Source organism: Thalassophryne amazonica, chromosome 18 (assembly GCF_902500255.1).
Source record: "Thalassophryne amazonica chromosome 18, fThaAma1.1, whole genome shotgun sequence".
NCBI classification, from domain to species: Eukaryota; Metazoa; Chordata; class Actinopteri; order Batrachoidiformes; family Batrachoididae; genus Thalassophryne; species Thalassophryne amazonica.
Window position 1 is genome coordinate 59,451,480 of NC_047120.1, and position 18,809 is coordinate 59,470,288.

At 40.4% G+C, this 18,809-nt stretch overlaps 1 protein-coding gene across 2 annotated transcripts in view; it reads left to right on the forward strand.

Moving 5' to 3' along the window:
- Nucleotides 1-18,809, forward strand: part of trrap (transformation/transcription domain-associated protein) — a 202,909-nt gene that overhangs the window by 142,399 nt on the left and 41,701 nt on the right. For both annotated transcript variants that reach the window (XM_034193140.1, XM_034193142.1), the window contains 4 exons: nucleotides 1,992-2,153; nucleotides 11,191-11,281; nucleotides 12,725-12,930; nucleotides 16,037-16,298. In XM_034193140.1, the coding sequence (XP_034049031.1) occupies nucleotides 1,992-2,153; nucleotides 11,191-11,281; nucleotides 12,725-12,930; nucleotides 16,037-16,298 (721 nt within the window). The remainder of the gene's footprint in view (nucleotides 1-1,991; nucleotides 2,154-11,190; nucleotides 11,282-12,724; nucleotides 12,931-16,036; nucleotides 16,299-18,809) is intronic.

An 18,809-nucleotide genomic window follows, 5' to 3' on the forward strand; every position in this document is an offset into this window, starting at 1 on the left:
TCTAAGTATGTCCTCAAATGTGGACATTTGACCAAAAGAGGGTGGGTGGGTTTTGGGGGTTGAGAGATCCTTCCAACCCCTCACCCTTCTAGCTACAGTCCTGTGCAGCGCCTGTTAGCAGGAGAAGAACTCAGACAAGATGGTGAGGGGGAAACCATAAGCTGTCACCCTCTGTGTGAGTGAGAGAGAGAGACACGTCCTTATAAAGTGCTTTACATCTACTTCTGATGTACAGGACATTTGACCGAAGTAATGTAGAAAGTGTGCCGGATTGACGCAACCATGGTGATATACCATAACTTTCAATTTCAGTTTTTTTTTTTTTCAATTTATTTCCTTTATATAGCGCCAAATCACAACAGAGTTGCCTCAAGGCGCTTCACACAGGTAAGGTCTAGTAAGTATCAGTGAAATTGTGGAGAGCTGGACATGTCCAAACTTGTCCTCTGACACGCCGAAACGGAGGTGTTCCTTTGTCTCGCTTCCAAAGCGAATCTGTCTTTACGCGTGAAGCCTCTGGCCGGCTTTCCATGACAAAATCTCTTGTTAAAAGTGAAATCTGCCGGAAAATGGCTGATGTCCAGCTCTTGTGATAACCAGAGAAAGAGCACACGACGGTCTCGTATCCACAGAGCCATCCGTTTAGAAATGGTCTGGTGGCTTGTGCTGCATCGTCGCAGCTCAGAGCGCGGTGCGCCGAGCGTCCTTAAAAAGGTCCTTAAAGCTGTACTAACAGACCTTATTCTCTGTGAAGCCCGTAAAATTTTCACCGAAAGCCAGATAAATTTTTCGAATGGTTTCCAGGTGCCAGTCTCTAACAGCTTCTGAAAAAATTCTGATGGAAAAAAAGTCCTTTTCATTCCGCCATTTCCAGACAATGAAAATCCGACGAGGGGGCGGGACCACTCCTTCCCAAGGCGTGCTCACAGGTGAATGACGTCACCGACAGGCGTGGAAAAACTCACGCATGCGCACGAGGGTTCAAGCATGTCTGACGTAAAAACATATGAATGAAATCCATATAGTTTTTGAAAAAAATAAAAAGGATCATTACTTTGACAGACCTCGTATATTTCGACCATCTCAGGCGAATGGGGTCCTTTTGGTTGGTTGGGGGGGGCTTTCCTTGCAAGTGCAGGAACAAAAAGCACATCTTTGCCAAAATAATATCAGTAAAGTAACTGATTTAATTTAACTAGATTTTAAGTTGAAACCACTGACGATGTGTTCCGCCTGCTTATACATGGAGGGAACCCTGTTGTTATCACTATACAGCCCTTATTGTTACTTCAACTTTACTCTCTTGGATACTTTGGTTGATAGAAGCATTTAGGACCAACTGGACCTGCTGTTTTTAGGCACATTGACAAGTACACGTTGGAGATCAAACCTCCCTCTCATGTGCTTTCAGTCACGAGAAAGCAAAGAACCGGCATCTCTGTCTGTTGTGAAAATTAAAAAAATAGCCTATCCAAGTAATACTTTTCTGTTGTTGCACCTTCAAAGTCCATTTGATTTTTTTTTTTTTTATATATATATATTTTCCTGAGGGTTTTTTTTTTTTTTTTTTTACCTTTTGGTGTTGTGCTGCCAAGCCGGATTGGCGGTGCTTAATCCTGATGGATGGAACAAAAGCACCAACCATTACCAGTAATTACACACAATCTGTGTGTTCTGGTTGGCTCAAAACGACAGTCTGAAGGGTTGAAAGGGGTTAATGTCTTCATCACCACAAAGATGCACACACCAGCACATCGGGAAAGACGAGATCACCTCTTCGCTGGTAAACCGTAACGGGTGCTAAGCTGCATTGAGCTGGGGAACTGGCCAGGATTTGGCTCTTGGTGCATTTTGTCTGATTTTTGCAAAATCTTCTGTAATATATTATTCTAACTTGATTAGTTTGACAGAATAACCATCACAGTGCTGTTTTTCTCACCTTCTGTCATCACATACAGTTTTTATTTTTCTGTTTGAATGTTGGTCTACAGGTTTTGTGGCTGCTCAGTTTTGATGACAAGAACACGCTGGCGGATGCTGTGGACAAGTACTGCATCGGCGTCCCGCCTATCCAGTGGTTGGCATGGATACCGCAGCTTCTGACCTGTTTGGTTGGATCGGAAGGCAAACCTCTGCTTAACCTAATCAGCCAGGTGAGTCAGTTAAAGAGCGTTAAACCAAAATCATGTTGGTCTGAATGCTGACTAAATGTGTCGATCAATACATAAATGGAGTCCATCTCCTCCAGTTTAACACAACTCGAAAGCAATAAATGACATCATCATGTAAGTCTCCAAGTTAAGGGCAAATAATGGGCATAAATGTTAAAATTGAACTTTGTTATAAACCTGCTGCTTGGACACATCTGAGCTTGTTGCAGGGTATAATCTTACCATCACGTGCATGATGGAAATTAAGAGCAGGCATGGCTTTATAAGTTGTAGCTTGAAGTGAGGTGGTTTGTCAGTTTGTTTAATTTCCAAAGCCTAGGTCTGGGGGCCACCAAGGCCAATAGCTGCCTGTTTTTTCAATCAGGTTCCTCATGACTACAAACAGAGTGCGCATGCCGCGTGTAGCATCTATATGTTTTATCCCATAAATACAAGAACAACTAGCTAGACTTTAAACAGATTTTTATATATATATATATATATATATATATATATATATATATCTGTGGTGGAATCGCCACAAATGAGCAAAATTAAATTTATTTAATTTATATAGTGCCAAATCACAATAAAGCTGCTCAAGGTGCTTCACACAAGCAAGGTCTAACCTTACCAACCCCTAGGGCAAGCACACAGGTGACAGGGGTAAGGAAAAACTCCCTCTGATGGTATTGAGGAAGAAACCTCAAGCAGACCAGACTCAGAGGGGTGACCCACTGCTTAGGTCATTCTAACAGTTAAAAGGTTTTTATAAAGCTTTACAAAGGTGAAGAAACAGAAAACAGTAATTCAAAACAACATGGCATAATAACAAAAGAATATGTATTTGATGAGAAGTCCATGCAGGTGGGGTCATCCAGCAGTCCTCGTGCCGTCAGTGGGCCTGTTCCCACAGCAACGTCCATTTCAGTCTGACATCCTGTGTTCAGTAGCTGTCTCGCTATCCGTACCTCAGACAGAGACAAAAAGAGCAGCCTCCCGGACTGATTCTGCACCTGTTTGTTTTGTTTTGTTTTTTATATATATACAATATGGGTGCTTGAGCGTGCATGATATTTGCATTGCGCATTGACCTACTAGGCCAGGGGTGCCCAAGTTCGGTCCTCGAGATCTACCTTCCTGACACTCTTAGTTGTCTTCCTGCTCCAACACACCTGAATCCAATGAAAGCCTCATTAAAAGCCTGTTAACAAGTCTTTCATTGGATTCAGTTGTGTTGGAACAGGGAGACAACTAAGAGTGTCAGGAAGGTAGATCTCGAGGACCGAACTTGGGCACCCCTGTACTAGGCGATGGATGCAAGATAGGGCCCTCAGTGTCTTCTCCTTTTGATTGCCTCCTTTTCCTGTCTGAATACACTTGTTTTTGTCCCCTTGCCTCCTCCTTTGACTCTAAATTACATCTGGCTGCTCTGTTGGTATTTATGCTCATTCAGTCTTTATAATCACAATAAATTAACTGCACTGACAGCAGCATGGCCTCTGTCCTCCGTTCCATTTGTAAAATGAAGGATTTCACTTTCCCGTTTGCAGCACTGGCTTTCACCATTACCCAGTAAATCAGTTTTGAGATTATTTGCTCAAGAAATGATGATAAAGTTAATATTGCATACATTTGCACAGAGGGAACAGAGCTAGTAATTAAATCTAGGACTAATTTGCTTTGCTTAATAGAGTATTATTTCTGCACAATTTGATGAGGGTGATCTTCAAAGAGTCATCTGCTATAACAAACAGCCATCCTCTGAGCCGAGCACAGATCCTGTGTCGAAGACGAGGACGTCGAAGAAATGTCTTGGAAGAGAACGTTTTATTATAAAAGTGGCCATTATTAACACAATGAAGTATTGCAGACACTCTCTGCTTTTTAGCACGAAGAGGAAATATCTCACTGTTTCGTAGTTTTCTACGTGTGTTGTCAAGCTGCTCTCAGTGGCGGGCACAGCGCTGCGAACCACTAATGAGGCACGCTAACTTTTTTGTTTGCAGATTAGCTTTTTAACATCTGCTATATTTGTTACACTAACTTTAAGTTCTCTAATTTAAAAAAAGTTCAACAATAAAAATGTTTTCGCTTATAGATTGTTTGCGCTAATGTCACGGGTGACATTTTATTGATTAAATATTACAATTTTCAGAAATGACTATCACTGACGTTTATGTTTCCGCACCAGTTATTTTTTATGGATATAAAATTGTTCTCTGCTCTTACTGCAGTCATTATTGTATGGCCTTGCCTTACAATATAAAGCGCCTTGGGGCAACTGTTTGTTGTGATTTGGCGCTATATAAATAAAATTGATTGATTGATTGATTGATTTCACGCCATAGCTAACTTTTCAGTTAGCGATTATTGGAGCTAGCTTATCACTTAGCTAGCCCAAATAACTAAATGAGTATATTAGTATGAGTATCATCATTTTAATTTATATTTTTGTTTTGTATACTTTTAGAGCTTCTTGAACAGGATATGTACCATATTTTCTGGACTATAACTCATTTGTTTTTGTTTTTGCTTTTTTTTTTTTTTTTTTTTTTTACTACAACCCCTGGCAAAAATTATGGAATCACCGGCCTCGGAGGATGTTCATTCAGTTGTTTAATTTTGTAGGAAAAAAGCAGATCACAGACATGACACAAAACTAAAGTCATTTCAAATGGCAACTTTCTGGCTTTAAGAAACACTATAAGAAATCAAGAAAAAAAGATTGTGGCAGTCAGTAACGGTTACTTTTTTAGACCAAACAGAGGAAAAAAATATGGAATCACTCAATTCTGAGGAAAACATTATGGAATCACCCTGTAAATTTTCATCCCCAAAACTAACACCTGCATCATATCAGATCTGCTCGTTAGTCTGCATCTAAAAAGGAGTGAACACACCTTGGAGAGCTGTTGCACCAAGTGGACTGACATGAATCATGGCTCCAACACGAGAGATGTCAATTGAAACAAAGGAGAGGATTATCAAACTCTTAAAAGAGAATAAATCATCACGCAATGTTGCAAAAGATGTTGGTTGTTCACAGTCAGCTGTGTCTAAACTCTGGACCAAATACAAACAACATGGGAAGGTTGTTAAAGGCAAACATACTGGTAGACCAAGGAAGACAAAGCGTCAAGACAGAAAACTTAAAGCAATATGTCTCAAAAATCAAAAAATGTACAACAAAACAAATGAACAAATGGGAGGAAACTGGAGTCAACGTCTGTGACCGAACTGTAAGAAACCGCCTAAAGGAAATGGGATTTACATACAGAAAAGCTAAACGAAAGGCATCATTAACACCTAAACAGACAAAAACAAGGTTACAATGGGCTAAGGAAAAGCAATTGTGGACTGTGGATGACTGGATGAAAGTCATATTCAGTGATGAATCTCGAATCTGCATTGGGCAAGGTGATGATGCTGGAACTTTTGTTTGGTGCCTTTCCAATGAGATTTATAAAGATGACTGCCTGAAGAGAACATGTAAATTTCCACAGTCATTGATGATATGGGGCTGCATGTCAGGTAAAGGCACTGGGGAGATGGCTGTCATTACATCATCAAGAAATGCACAAGTTTATGTTGATATTTTGGACAATTGAAAGGGTGTTTGGGGATGATGAAATCATTTTTTCAAGATGATAATACATCTTGCCATAGAGCAAAAACTGCAAAAACATTCCTTGCAAAAAGACACATAGGGTCAATGTCATAGCATAGGGTCAATGTCAATGAGCAGATCTGATTTGATGCAGGTGTTAATTTGGGGGATGAAAATTTACAGGGTGATTCCATAATTTTTTCCTCAGAATTGAGTGATTCCATATTTTTTTCCTCTGCTTGGTCTAAAAAAGTAACCGTTACTGACTGCCACAATCTTTTTTTCTTGATTTCTTATAGTGTTTCTTAAAGCCAGAAAGTTGCCATTTGAAATGACTTTAGTTTTATGTCATGTCTGTGATCTGCTTTTTTTCTACAAAATTAAACAACTGAATGAACATCCTCCGAGGCCGGTGATTCCATCATTTTTGCCAGGGGTTGTAGTTTGGGAGGTCATGCCGCTTGTTTTCCAGAGCGACATACAAAACAAAAACGAAAACATGGTTCAGTACGTTTTCAGTACAGCGGAAACAAGAAGCACAACAATGAAGCTATTTCACTTATGTTAGGCTAGTGTGTGACTGAATAGTCTTTACAGATTGTTACAAAATGTTTGTTTTTGGAATTCTTGTAAAATATGTTACAAAAAATAAAAGTGACTTGTAGTCCTGTGCAACATGCATGTTTTTTTTCCTCTTCATCAATTTTTTTGTTCTATTATTATTTTATTATTTAAATAGGTGCACTTTATACTCCAGTGTAGCTTATAGTTTGAAAAATAGGGTAGTTGTGATTTTATTTGTTTAAAGTAGACCTGCATTGAAATAAATGTGGTCAGATCTAAGAAAAAGCTGATATGTATTTATAAGACCCTTATGAATGCAGTAAAGTAAATCTGTAAGCCCAAATTTGTAATTCAGCGGAGAAATCTTTGTTTAAAAATGACAAATTTGCAGCTAAAATTTAGCCCTCTGCGAAAACAGTTTGTACATCCGGGTCATTTCCATGACATCGGGGAGAAGGCGGAGCGCTTGCGCCTTCAGTCCGATCCCGCATTGAAATTGATTTTATCTGTTAGTAATGTTACTGTTATACACATTCTGGTTTCAACATCCAAAAGTATGCGAGATACAGCTCTGCATGCTCAGATCAGTGGCGACATCGACAGCGGGCAACGTTCTTCTGACGCCTTGCTCTCACTGCCTCCGATGTGCTTACAGAGTCTGAGGGCTCGGTAAACGCTGCAGCGGGCCACTCACACCGCTCTTGTGTCTGCTGTGCAGCCGGCACCACCTCCCTGTCTACTGAATGGAGGTGCGGCCAACTTGGCAGCAAGTCCAAAGACTACGCTCGCTGTTTTGATGCGGAGCGGCCGGGTCCCGCCTCCGTACCCCACGACGGTAACACCGGAGGCTAAAGACAGTAGATTTTCAATGCGACACCACTCAATCAAATGGGTGTATGAAAAAGTCCCCAAAAATCATTTTCAAGCAACAATAAAAGAAATGTATACTCACCAAACGTACCGCAAGACAAAATGAAGTTTTAAAAAAAGTCGATCCTTCTGTATAAGACAATAAAAAGGTGCTTTTGTAAGAGATGCAAACTGACGTAAATCCACAAATTACAGTTGGCGCGCGCAATGCATGCTGGGATAGGGTCTTCTCTCTGATGTCTCGGCAGCGTCCAGGATGTGATGACAGTTTTGCGGAGGGCTAAATTTTAGCTGTAAATTTGTCATTTTTAAACTAAGATTTCTCCGTTGAATGACAGATCTGGACTTGTAGATTTACTTTACTACATTCAGAAGGATCTTATGTGTAAATATGTCATTTTTTGGTCCAAAGATCTGACTGCATTTATTTCAATGCAGGTCTACTTTAAGTTACAGTTTATTCTCTTCTTCATATATATATATATATATATATATATATATATATATATATATATATATGTATAAATATATATAATATATATATAGGTTAATGTAGGAATGTTCAATTTATGGTCCCGTAAACCTCCTTTTCTCACCTCATCAGCTTGTAATGACAGAAGGGTAAAGGTTTGGCACTCTTTTTTCCCATCCATTGTTATGTAAAAGAAAACTGCATTTTAATGCATGTCAGCCTTTATCTCTTCCGCTCACCTGAATTATTTAGAATTTCTTAGTGGTGTGGGAGAGTGGGTGTAAAAAAAAAAAAATGAAAACGTACAGTGAAATATTGATGAAGGTGAGCAGAAGAGAAATGCCTGGGGGCATATCAGAATCAGACGTTACAGATTCTCTCACCCGCACACTCCCACCCTTGTATTCAGCCTGTTTTTTTTTTGTCTAGCTCTCCTGGCCCACCTCAGCTTCCGCAGAACGTGACAGTTCTTATATTGCTATTAGTTCACTGATCTGTGGCTGGTCGTCTTCCTCTCTGACTTCCTCTTCCATCTTTAATGCTGCCATACAACTCTCCCCCCCCCCCCCCCCCCCCCCCCCCTTACCCCGACTCTTACTCCTGACGCCATGATTTCTGTACTCAGCTCAGTATTCTGCAGTATTTCAAGGAGAATCGTTCAACGTACTTCACCACATGCACCACGCCGCAGCACATCCACTTGAGTTCTGGATGGCAACCACCCAGGCAGACAGCTGGTCTGTCCCCACTTCTTGAAAGTAACCATGTATGTGCTGCAGCCAGGTGAAACCTGAGCGTGTTCTTGGTCTTCTCCAGCAGCTGCGGTCCTCAACACTGATGCACATGTGTGCTCGAACGGCCACATAGTCAGAATGTCGTACCAACACTCTCGCGCAGCAGACCTCCTAAACATGCTGTTTGAGATGTAAAACATGAAATATCTGTCAGCATATGGATTTGGTATACGGATAACATATGAAAGTACTTTATCTGTTTATGTGGCGACAAGCAATGTGTACAGACCCCGCACCCTAACAATAGCCATTGAATCTGAAATTCCTGAATTTGACATTGTTCCAGCTTACTTTGAGTTTCATTCTCTCTGTTATTTATCTTCAAAACAAATTAACTTCTTTTGTAATTTCCATTTGCAATATGAGAATCCTTCTGTTAGATGGTAGAGGGATTGTGGATCTATTCAGAGAAAGCATAGATGCTCCCAAATCCATTTTATCCTCAGGGACCTTCTTTATTTTTTGTTTATTTGTAATTGATTTTAGTGTGTGGGATGGCGTCTGTCGTAGTTGTCTGTGTCGTTGTCATCCGTTTATTGCGATATCTCAAAAACTGTCTATTTTTCTAATTTGACAAGGGCATAATATGGGTCGTTACGTCTACAAATCATATTCATAGATTTGTTCATTTGGAAGTGGCAGCCATTTTTATGCTGAAAATAGCCATTTTGAGCAGTTAAAGGCAATTTTTTTCTTTTTAGTTACCGGCCGATAGGCCACTAACCCTATGTCATGGTGGCGGCCATTTATTGCGATATCTCAAAAACTGTCTTTTTTCTCTAATTTGGCATGGGTGTAATATGGGTAACTGACATTGTTTCTGTCTAAAAATCATATTCGTAGATTTGTTAGTTTGGAAATGATGGCCATTTTTATGCTGAAAATAGCCATTTTGAGCAGTTAAAGCCAATTTTTTTCAAAAACTGATAACTTTTTACAAAATTTGTCAAGGGCGTAATATGGGTTGTTGAAATATTTCACGTCAAAAAAAAAATCATATTCATAGATTTGTTTGTTTGGAAATGGGGGCCAGTTTCATGCTGAAAATAGCCATTTTGAGCACTTAAAGGCAATTTTCTCAAAAATCGTAATTTTTTTCCCTAATTTATCAAGGGTGTATTATAGGTCAGTGACATATTTCACATCAAAAAGTTATAGTCAGATTAGTTCATTTGGAAATGGCGGCCATTTTTATGCCGAAAACAGCCAATTTAGGTATTTGGACCAATTTTTCTCAACAATTGTCCGATAACTTTTCTTTTAATTTAACAAGGTGACAATATTGGTCATCGACATTGTTCCCATCCCAAAATTATTTGTGTAGATTCATTCATTTGGAAATGGCAGCCATTTTTATCCCAAAAATGCCCATTTTGCCTTTGACTTTAATTGAGCTGGTAACCCTCAGGGCCCTTGGGACTCTAGTTTTATGTTACTGTCTTTTGAATAACTAGGCTACCTTCCCAAATCTGTCACCAATAAGCTCCCATTAGCATTGTGTTAACTTGCAGAGATCTGGAGGTGTCCCTTTCTACCCCTCAGGCACATATAGGGTCTGGAACAGATCGAGTAACTTTGTAATTGCAGCCTTTGTAATTTTACTCAGAGACCTGAGAAAACCTTGTGGTTTGAACTGTCACCATCACTGGGCTTAAAGCAGAGTTTGAATGTCACTTCAACAACCAATCTGAAATTCATTCTTTCTTTCTTTTGTTCTGTCTTCCTTTCTTTATACATGCATGAGTTTTAGTGTGAAGCTTGTCTTATTTTTTGCCAGTTATAAAGAAAATCTTGGTTGAACTATATTTTCTAGAATTAGAGGTATAAAAAAAGTGGATGCATTGAATAATCAGTTTGTCTGTGGCTTACTTTTTTCTTCCATAATAATATGTATGTTTTATTAGTTTGGGTGGACATGAGCGAGAAACATACTCCAAAGTTATAAGAATGGTGTTTATAACTCCAAAAACAAGACTCAGATTATTATTTTTTTATTATTTGAAGTGTTCATAAAAGTTATGACATGACCTTGCTTTGCAGTTTGTATGCTTTTGGCTCGTTTTATAAGAGCTGCAGTTATATTGGGTGTTGTTGTTCAGTTTGAGAGTCGCGTTGTGCCTCAACAGCCGTTTAGCTTCAAGCGTGCTGCTTCATTCACACGTGTACATTACAACAACACACCATATCAGACACAAAGAGAGAGTTTACAGTCTGTAGAAAAAGTGATGGTGTTTGCTTTCTAAATCAATATTGCACCGATGAATTCTGTTTTTGTCCGGAGAGGAAAAAGTTAACTCCAAAGCATGAGTTGTAAAATCCTGGAATTTTGATTTTAAATGGATTGTAGAATTTCCCCTGCTGCATTATTTTTCAGCAAATCCCTCTAAATTTGAAACAAATTTGCTGTTTATAACTTCAGATCTTTACTCTTCAACCATCAAGCATTCCAGTACTGTCCATGACTTTTCTTGAAGGTCTTGAGGGCAGTTTCATCATCAGACACAATTTTGTAATTCAGCCATGGTTCGTTTTTAACTTCTATAACTCCTCTGGTTCTAAGCTTCAAACACACTTCGACCATATCGGCGTGATCGCTCTCTCTTTCTGACACACTCGCTATCTCTCCATCCCTCTCCGTCTTCTCTCCTTTCCTCGGCCCTGCACCCTTTCCTTCGTGGTCGGGAGGGGGAGTCTTTGAAATGTAATCTATGGCCCTCTTTTATCTGCTAGGTGGGACGAGTCTACCCTCAGGCGGTCTACTTCCCTATCCGCACCCTTTACCTGACCCTCAAGATCGAGCAGAGGGAGCGCTACAAAAGTGGTGAGTAAACACGATTGCCTCTCATCTGCACTCTGAACATAATAAGAACCTTTCTACTGCTGCTGTGCTGAGTTATTAAAGCTGAAATGACATGTGTGTTGAGGGGTCGGTTGTAGTCATGGTGTGTGTGCGTAATATTCCTTGGATTTTCAACACTTATCTATTAGGGCCATTGTAGGTTTAAAAAAGCAGGGGGTGGTAATATTTTGAAGTAAAAAAAAACCCCACATTTGAGTTTTAATTTTAAATTTTTTATTTACGAGAAAAACCTGAATATTCTCTGAGATTATAAAGTTGTAAATTTGCAATAAAAACTCTGAGATATACAAAAAAGCTCAGATATTTTAAGAGTTTATAAAGTGATAAATTTGCAAGAAAAAAATCTGAGATATACAAAAAAGCTCAGATATTTTAAGAGTTTATAAAGTGATAAATTTGCAAGAAAAAAATCTGAGATATACAAAAAAGCTCAGATATTTTAAGAGTTTATAAAGTGATAAATTTGCAAGAAAAAAATCTGAGATATACAAAAAAGCTCAGATATTTTAAGAGTTTATAAAGTGATAAATTTGCAAGAAAAATGTTGCAAATTTACTGGAAAAACCTTCATAAATTTATGAGGAAAAAACTGATGGTCTCTGAGATAAAGTCAGCTCATTCCTGTCTCACTCCCTCATGCTCTCTGAAATACACACACACACACACAAACCCCTTCTCCTTCCAGATAACATATGATAATTAATAATTAATTATTCATATGACAGTATTAATATGCATCCATGTTCATGTTGTTAAATAAATGGACTGCATTTATATAGCGCTTTTCCATCTGCATCCGGCGCTCAAAGCCCTTTACAATAATGCCTCACATTCCTCCCGATGTGAGGCTGCTGCCATACAAGGTACTCGCTACACACCGGGAGCAACTAGGGGATTAAGGAACTTGCCCAAGGGCCCTTAGTAATTTTCCGGTCAAGCCCAACCACTAGACCATCACCAGTTGTTGCATTGTGTTTGTTTGGAATGCTCTGCGGGATCTACATGTAAAATGAAGTGTTGTGGTTTTGTGACATAAAAAAAGGAAACTCCCACTATTTTGCAAATCTCATTCTCATAAATTATTGATTTTAATCTCAGAGTCTGGGTTTTTTTTCCGACAAATTTATGACTTTGTAATCTCCAGGAATACCAGCCTTTTTCTTGTGAATTTCTGAGCCCTGCTCCCCTTTTTTTCTTGGAAATTTATGCCCCTCAGAAATAACAGGAATAATGGCTGTAATATGTCATATATTTTAGCGAGGCACAAATGATCTAAGGCTTTTTTTATTATTATTATTATTATTGTTTTTATTGTGGACCACGTTTTGTCTCGTCTCCTGCCTCCTTCCGGAGCCCTCGATCTGTCGCATCTAATCATCCTCGCCTCATCTTATCTCTTCTAAGATTCATCTGGACAGCAGCAACCCACTTCGGTGGGGGCCCAACCTCATTCAGGCGCCTCTGACCCTGGGCCCATCCGGGCCACAGCCCCAATGTGGCGCTGCAGCCGCATCATGCACATGCAGCGGGAGATCCACCCCACCCTGCTGTCCTCGCTGGAGGGCATTGTGGACCAGATGGTCTGGTTCAGGGAGAACTGGCACGAAGAGGTGAGAAGAGCAGAGGTGTTGATTCTTGTGTTCTCAGTTGTTCGCACGGTGAGAAAATAACACAGGTGGTTGCGAGTGTTTTTGTGCTTTTTCCTCGTATGTGAGAAAGAAAGTTGTCGTGTGCAGTGCACGTATGTGTGTTTACCACACCGCCTGGTCATCCAGATGACCTCAGTCTGGCACGTCCTGTCTCTGAAGCGAGTCGACACATCTATTTAGTCTGAAGTGTTACTCTGACATGCCTGGAGATGTATCGATCACCAGCCTCACAGTGTTGCATGTACTTCAGTGTAGATCACCAGGTCACCATATTGTTTGGAGCAGTTACAAAAAGTTGAGGCAGGTTATCGTCACCCGTTAAAGAGTAGAAGTGAAGAAATGAAAGTAGTAAATGTAACGCAACGCTAAAATACCCTCGGCTGTATGAGCATTGTCTTCTTTAGAATTTGCAGTTTAATTAATTATTATTATTGTCTTACGTACAATTTGTACATTTAACGGTGTCTGCAGGAGGGCGTGTGTGTGTGTGTGTGCGCGCGCGTGTGTGTACATGAGGTTTTGACAAGAGCGGAAATTAGCTTTGAGTTTTGAAGTTAGCGTGCAGGCTGACATCCGCAAAATGTCTTGTAAATCACTCCAGACGTGTTATCAGGTTCCAAAAACAGTGTTTTCAGTTTTAGCTGTGTTTATTTCTTGCTGTCTTTTACATAATATATGACAGAGAGGTTACAGCTACACACCAACAGAGTTTGCAGCTAGCTAGATCAGCCACTGACGTCATGGTGCCGCTCTACACTGATTGGCTGTCACCCCCATCACTCAAAAAAGCAAAAAACAAAAAAAACAGTGCATTCCAGTACAAACAGTACATTCTACTTAGACGATGACAGGGTGCAAGTACATCGTGGAAAGTTCTTTAGTGCGAGTGCAAAATTGCAATCTGCATCCAAACCAACTGGTCCAAAAGTAGAAAAATGTGAACCTTGGCTTGGATCTTACGTCAGACTTTCAGGTGTAAAAACGCCTCAAACTTTACTGAACATGACTGTAAGTTTGAATACATCCTCATTCTGTTATTTGCATCAGTTTTTCCATTTAAAGCTTTGAGATGCATCAATAAGTGGTTGACTTGATTATGATTCAAACAAACCCGGCACATTCTAACAGTAAATGTCTTCCTTGATTCTCCCGTCTCCTGGTTAACACTTTCTCAAGTGGCTTTTGTTAAAGCACGTCAGCCAAAATTGTCCAATTAGCTACCTATTTCTATTCCCCATTAGAGTCTGTGCTGTACAGATGTCTGTGGGTAAGAAGTGCTGCAAAGTGAACTTTGAGTTCTTGCAAATTGTTTTAGCTGTGCTAGGCAGCATCTGTTCAAGGTAACTGGTCTGTGGGTGGAGCGGAGGGATGAGAGAAATGGAGGCAGAAAGAGGAGATAAAAGTGAGAAAGGTGATGGATGGGTGCGGTGAGTGTACAGGATGGGGTTAAGGATTTAGGGCTGGAAGTACTTTGGTGTGTGTGGGAGAGAGAGTGATTATCTGTGATGGTTTGGGGCGCTCGGCAGCAGCTGCAAGCTCCATGCTTTGTTCCACTGGGCAGGCAGGGACAAAGGTTTGCTACACCATCACAAACTTCACTCTTGCTACTTATTGGATGATGTCATACTGCTCCAACTAATCTTCAAAGGGGGAAAAAAAACTCGTACAAATTAAATATATAAATGTGTGTTTGAGGCTTCAACTTTGCTGTTTGTCCATTTTGGACAATGCAAGTGATATGGCACATCTTATTCTCCTGAATGAACAGTTTCTTTGACACAAAGTCATCAAAGATAAGGTCCCCTTACGTCACTGGTTAGAATCCATGTCTCACAACTATACTGCAAGCCAGGAAGCACTAGAACCCGAAAGACTTGGACATTGTCATTTTCGTGCAAATATATCGGTATCACCAAACACGGCTTCATGACTCCATGAGCTCTTCTCAGTCTTCTGTCAATGTGAAACCCAGGGACCCAGTAGTTTCTCTTCAGAATATCTAATTGCATTTTATATAAGACACAGTCACCTGCAAAATTTCAGTAAGATAAAGATTTGTGTTCCTACAATACACTGGCAGCCTGTCCAGGGTGTACCCAACTCTTGCCCATTGACCAGCAGGATAGGCTCCAACCCCTGTTCCTCCGGGCACTCCGGTTTCCTCCCACAATCAAAACCATGCTTATTTATGAATGTGTAGGAATGAAATAGTGGTTGGAGGGGCCGTAGGCACAGAATGGCAGTCATGCTTCCATCAGTCTGCCCCATGGCCATGTGGCTATGCTAGTAGCTTACCACCACCAATGTGTGAATGAATAATAACGCAACTTGTAAGTATGAACTCCTACTGTCTGGTAGACTGAATCGCTTTAAAAACTCATTTGTACCCTCGTAAATTAGAGTATTAAATAATGCTTCCTGGGATAGGTAGTAGGATTGTGCATTAATGTCATGGTGGCATTGCTATTCAGTGTTATTTAGTCATTGTCATTCACTATGTTGTCAGCATTTTACTTTTAACCATATGTGGGAGACAGCTGTGCAGTAGGGGTATGTGCAATATGGGTATGTATATTAGGGATATGTGCAGTATGCATGAATCATCCGTGCAAGACTGTTGTGCAAAAGGGGTATGTGCAGTATTGGTGTGTGTATTAAGTTATGTGCAATATGCATGAGTTATGTAATTATGCCATGGCAGTTTATTTGTGCAGCTCTTGGAGTCCAAGACAAATTTCCCGGAAAGGGAAAATAAAGCGTATCGTATCGTATCATAAGCTCTTTGAGAATCTTGGCAATAAAAAGGCGCTCTATAAATCCAAGTCATTATTATCATTATTATCTTGGATTTTCTGCCAGTGGAGCAAAATTCAAGCTATTGAAGATGTTTGTTCTTCAAAACAAGTCCCGAATGAAATTTTGCATGCAGTTGATTTCACACTTTGAGTATTTTCTTTGTCCTGGAAGATGGGTAAGACAGTATTTCTTGTTTAAAAAAGTTTATGCCTCCATAGTTTCTTCTTATTGCACTTCATTGTTGGTAACTCTCGTTGTCTCGTCTCTGCAGGTCTTAAGGCAGCTCCAGCAGGGCTTAGCTAAATGCTACTCGGTGGCCTTTGAGAAAAGCGGCACCGTGTCTGATGCCAAAATCACGCCGCACACGCTCAACTTTGTCAAGAAGCTGGTCAGTACCTTTGGCGTCGGTTTGGAAAACGTCTCCAACGTTTCCACCATGTTCTCCAGTGCTGCCTCAGAGTCCCTCGCCCGCCGCGCCCAGGCCACTGCACAGGACCCTGTTTTCCAGAAGATGAAGGGACAGTTCACAACAGGTTGGTTGGCTTCAACCACACATGTAGTTTGTGTGTACTTTTAAAACCATGCAGAAAACAAGAAGACGTCACTGTGAAGAGGGCAAGACGGCACAGTAAGATAAATATTTTTTGAGTTTCCCTTGAGCGTTACTGGTTTGCCTTCTGTCAAACACGTATAAACTGTAAAGTACATACTTTCTATAACCATGAAGCGATGCTGCATTTGACGAGGCATGAAAATTGGCCAGGTAGCCAAACGAGCTACACCTCGGCTCCGCGTCAGACGGGAGCTGCCGTCTGTCTGCACCCGTTTAAACAATGAGACAGCTGCACAGCTGCTCTCTGCGGATGTACATTGAATGGGTTCCGTTAAATTTGTGTGGTCATTCGTGTCTCTCATATTGGTGCCGCCACAAACAGGCTGCATAGCCGCTCTGAGCTTCGGGAGCATTTTCGTTCTGCAACATAATTAGGGTTTGCAAACAGGTGATTTCATTTCAGCAGCAGGTTGGGGTTGAAGACTGGCTGGTGATACGTGTGTGTGTCTGGTCTGTATTACACTTTGTGTGCACATAAACAATAGTTTTGATGATCCATGTCAGCTGCATTTCTCCTGGAAGTGGGAGGAGAGCTGCACTTTTTATAAAATGCTTTACTGTCAGCAAGAAAATATCATATGCTGCAGCTGTTTTAAAAAATGCAGTGCTTTTAATGCAGTCGATACTTCCTGTATATGAGAGAAACCATGCGACAACTGAAACAGCATATAGACCTCAAAAACTTCACATTTCCTCTGACTGCAGGCTACGATTTCCCCTCTGACCCAGTGCTGGAGTCGAGTAGTAGTCAGTGTTTTTGACTGAAACATTCCACATGAATTTTATTCTTGGGAGAACTGTAATCTGTTGTTTTGCTGTGTTCATGTCCAGCAAAACAAATGGAACAGCATCAAAATTAAAGCAGTACGGCCTCTGGGTTTTTAAAGATTTAAGTCATACAACGAATTTTCTATGGCACCACTGTAAGTAGCATTTAAATAAGGCATTTGTAATATGATATGGCCAATATGATCAAAATTTGTACTGTCTGGAAATAATTTAGAATTTTGACCCCTGATGGGATTGAAATTCAAGCGATCAGATGCCCTGACATACGTTCAGTAGTGATGTTAGATAGTGAGGGCTTCCCTGACTTGCGCAAGGGATGCTGGGAAGCACACAGCGACTGACAGTTGAAATCAAGAAAGGCAGCATGACCTCAGCTAGTTGCTCGTGCAAACAAAATAAACCAAGATGGCTGAAAACTCTGAGAAACAACTTATTTCTGTGTAAATCTAACATGTTTCTCATATTTTGTAAAAGTTAGTGAGAAATAAACATTTCTAAATGTAAAAACGTTTTGAAACCAGATAATATCTTAGAAACATGGTGTCTAACCAGATCCTTACTCTGGATGGCATTACCCTGACCTCTAGTAATACTGTGAGAAATCTTGGAGTCATTTTTGATCAGGATATGTCATTCAATGCGCATATTAAACAAATATGTAGGACTGCTTTTTGCATTTACGCAATATCTCTAAAATTAGAAAGGTCTTGTCTCAGAGTGATGCTGAAAAACTAATTCATGCATTTATTTCCTCTAGGCTGGACTATTGTAATTCATTATTATCAGGTTGTCCTAAAAGTTCCCTGAAAAGCCTTCAGTTAATTCAAAATGCTGCAGCTAGAGTACTAACGGGGACTAGAAGGAGAGAGCATATCTCACCCATATTGGCCTCTCTTCATTGGCTTCCTGTTAATTCTAGAATAGAATTTAAAATTCTTCTTCTTACTTATAAGGTTTTGAATAATCAGGTCCCATCTTATCTTAGGGACCTCATAGTACCATATCACCCCAATAGAGCGCTTCGCTGTCAGACTGCAGGCTTGCTTTTAGTTCCTAGGGTTTGTAAGAGTAGAATGGGAGGCAGAGCCTTCAGCTTTCAGGCTCCTCTCCTGTGGAACCAGCTCCCAGTTCAGATCAGGGAGACAGACACCCTCTCTACTTTTAAGATTAGGCTTAAAACTTTCCTTTTTGCTAAAGCTTATAGTTAGGGCTGGATCAGGTGACCCTGAACCATCCCTTAGTTATGCTGCTATAGACTTAGACTGCTGGGGGGTTCCCATGATGCACTGAGTGTTTCTTTCTCTTTTTGCTCTGTATGCACCACTCTGCATTTAATCATTAGTGATTGATCTCTGCTGCCCTCCACAGCATGTCTTTTTCCTGGTTCTCTCCCTCAGCCCCAACCAGTCCCAGCAGAAGACTGCCCCTCCCTGAGCCTGGTTCTGCTGGAGGTTTCTTCCTGTTAAAAGGGAGTTTTTCCTTCCCACTGTCGCCAAGTGCTTGCTCACAGGGGGTCATTTGGACCGTTGGGGTTTTTACGTAATTATTGTATGGCCTTGCCTTACGATATAAAGGGCCTTGGGGCAACTGTTTGTTGTGATTTGGCGCTATATAAATAAAATTGATTGATTGATTGATTGAT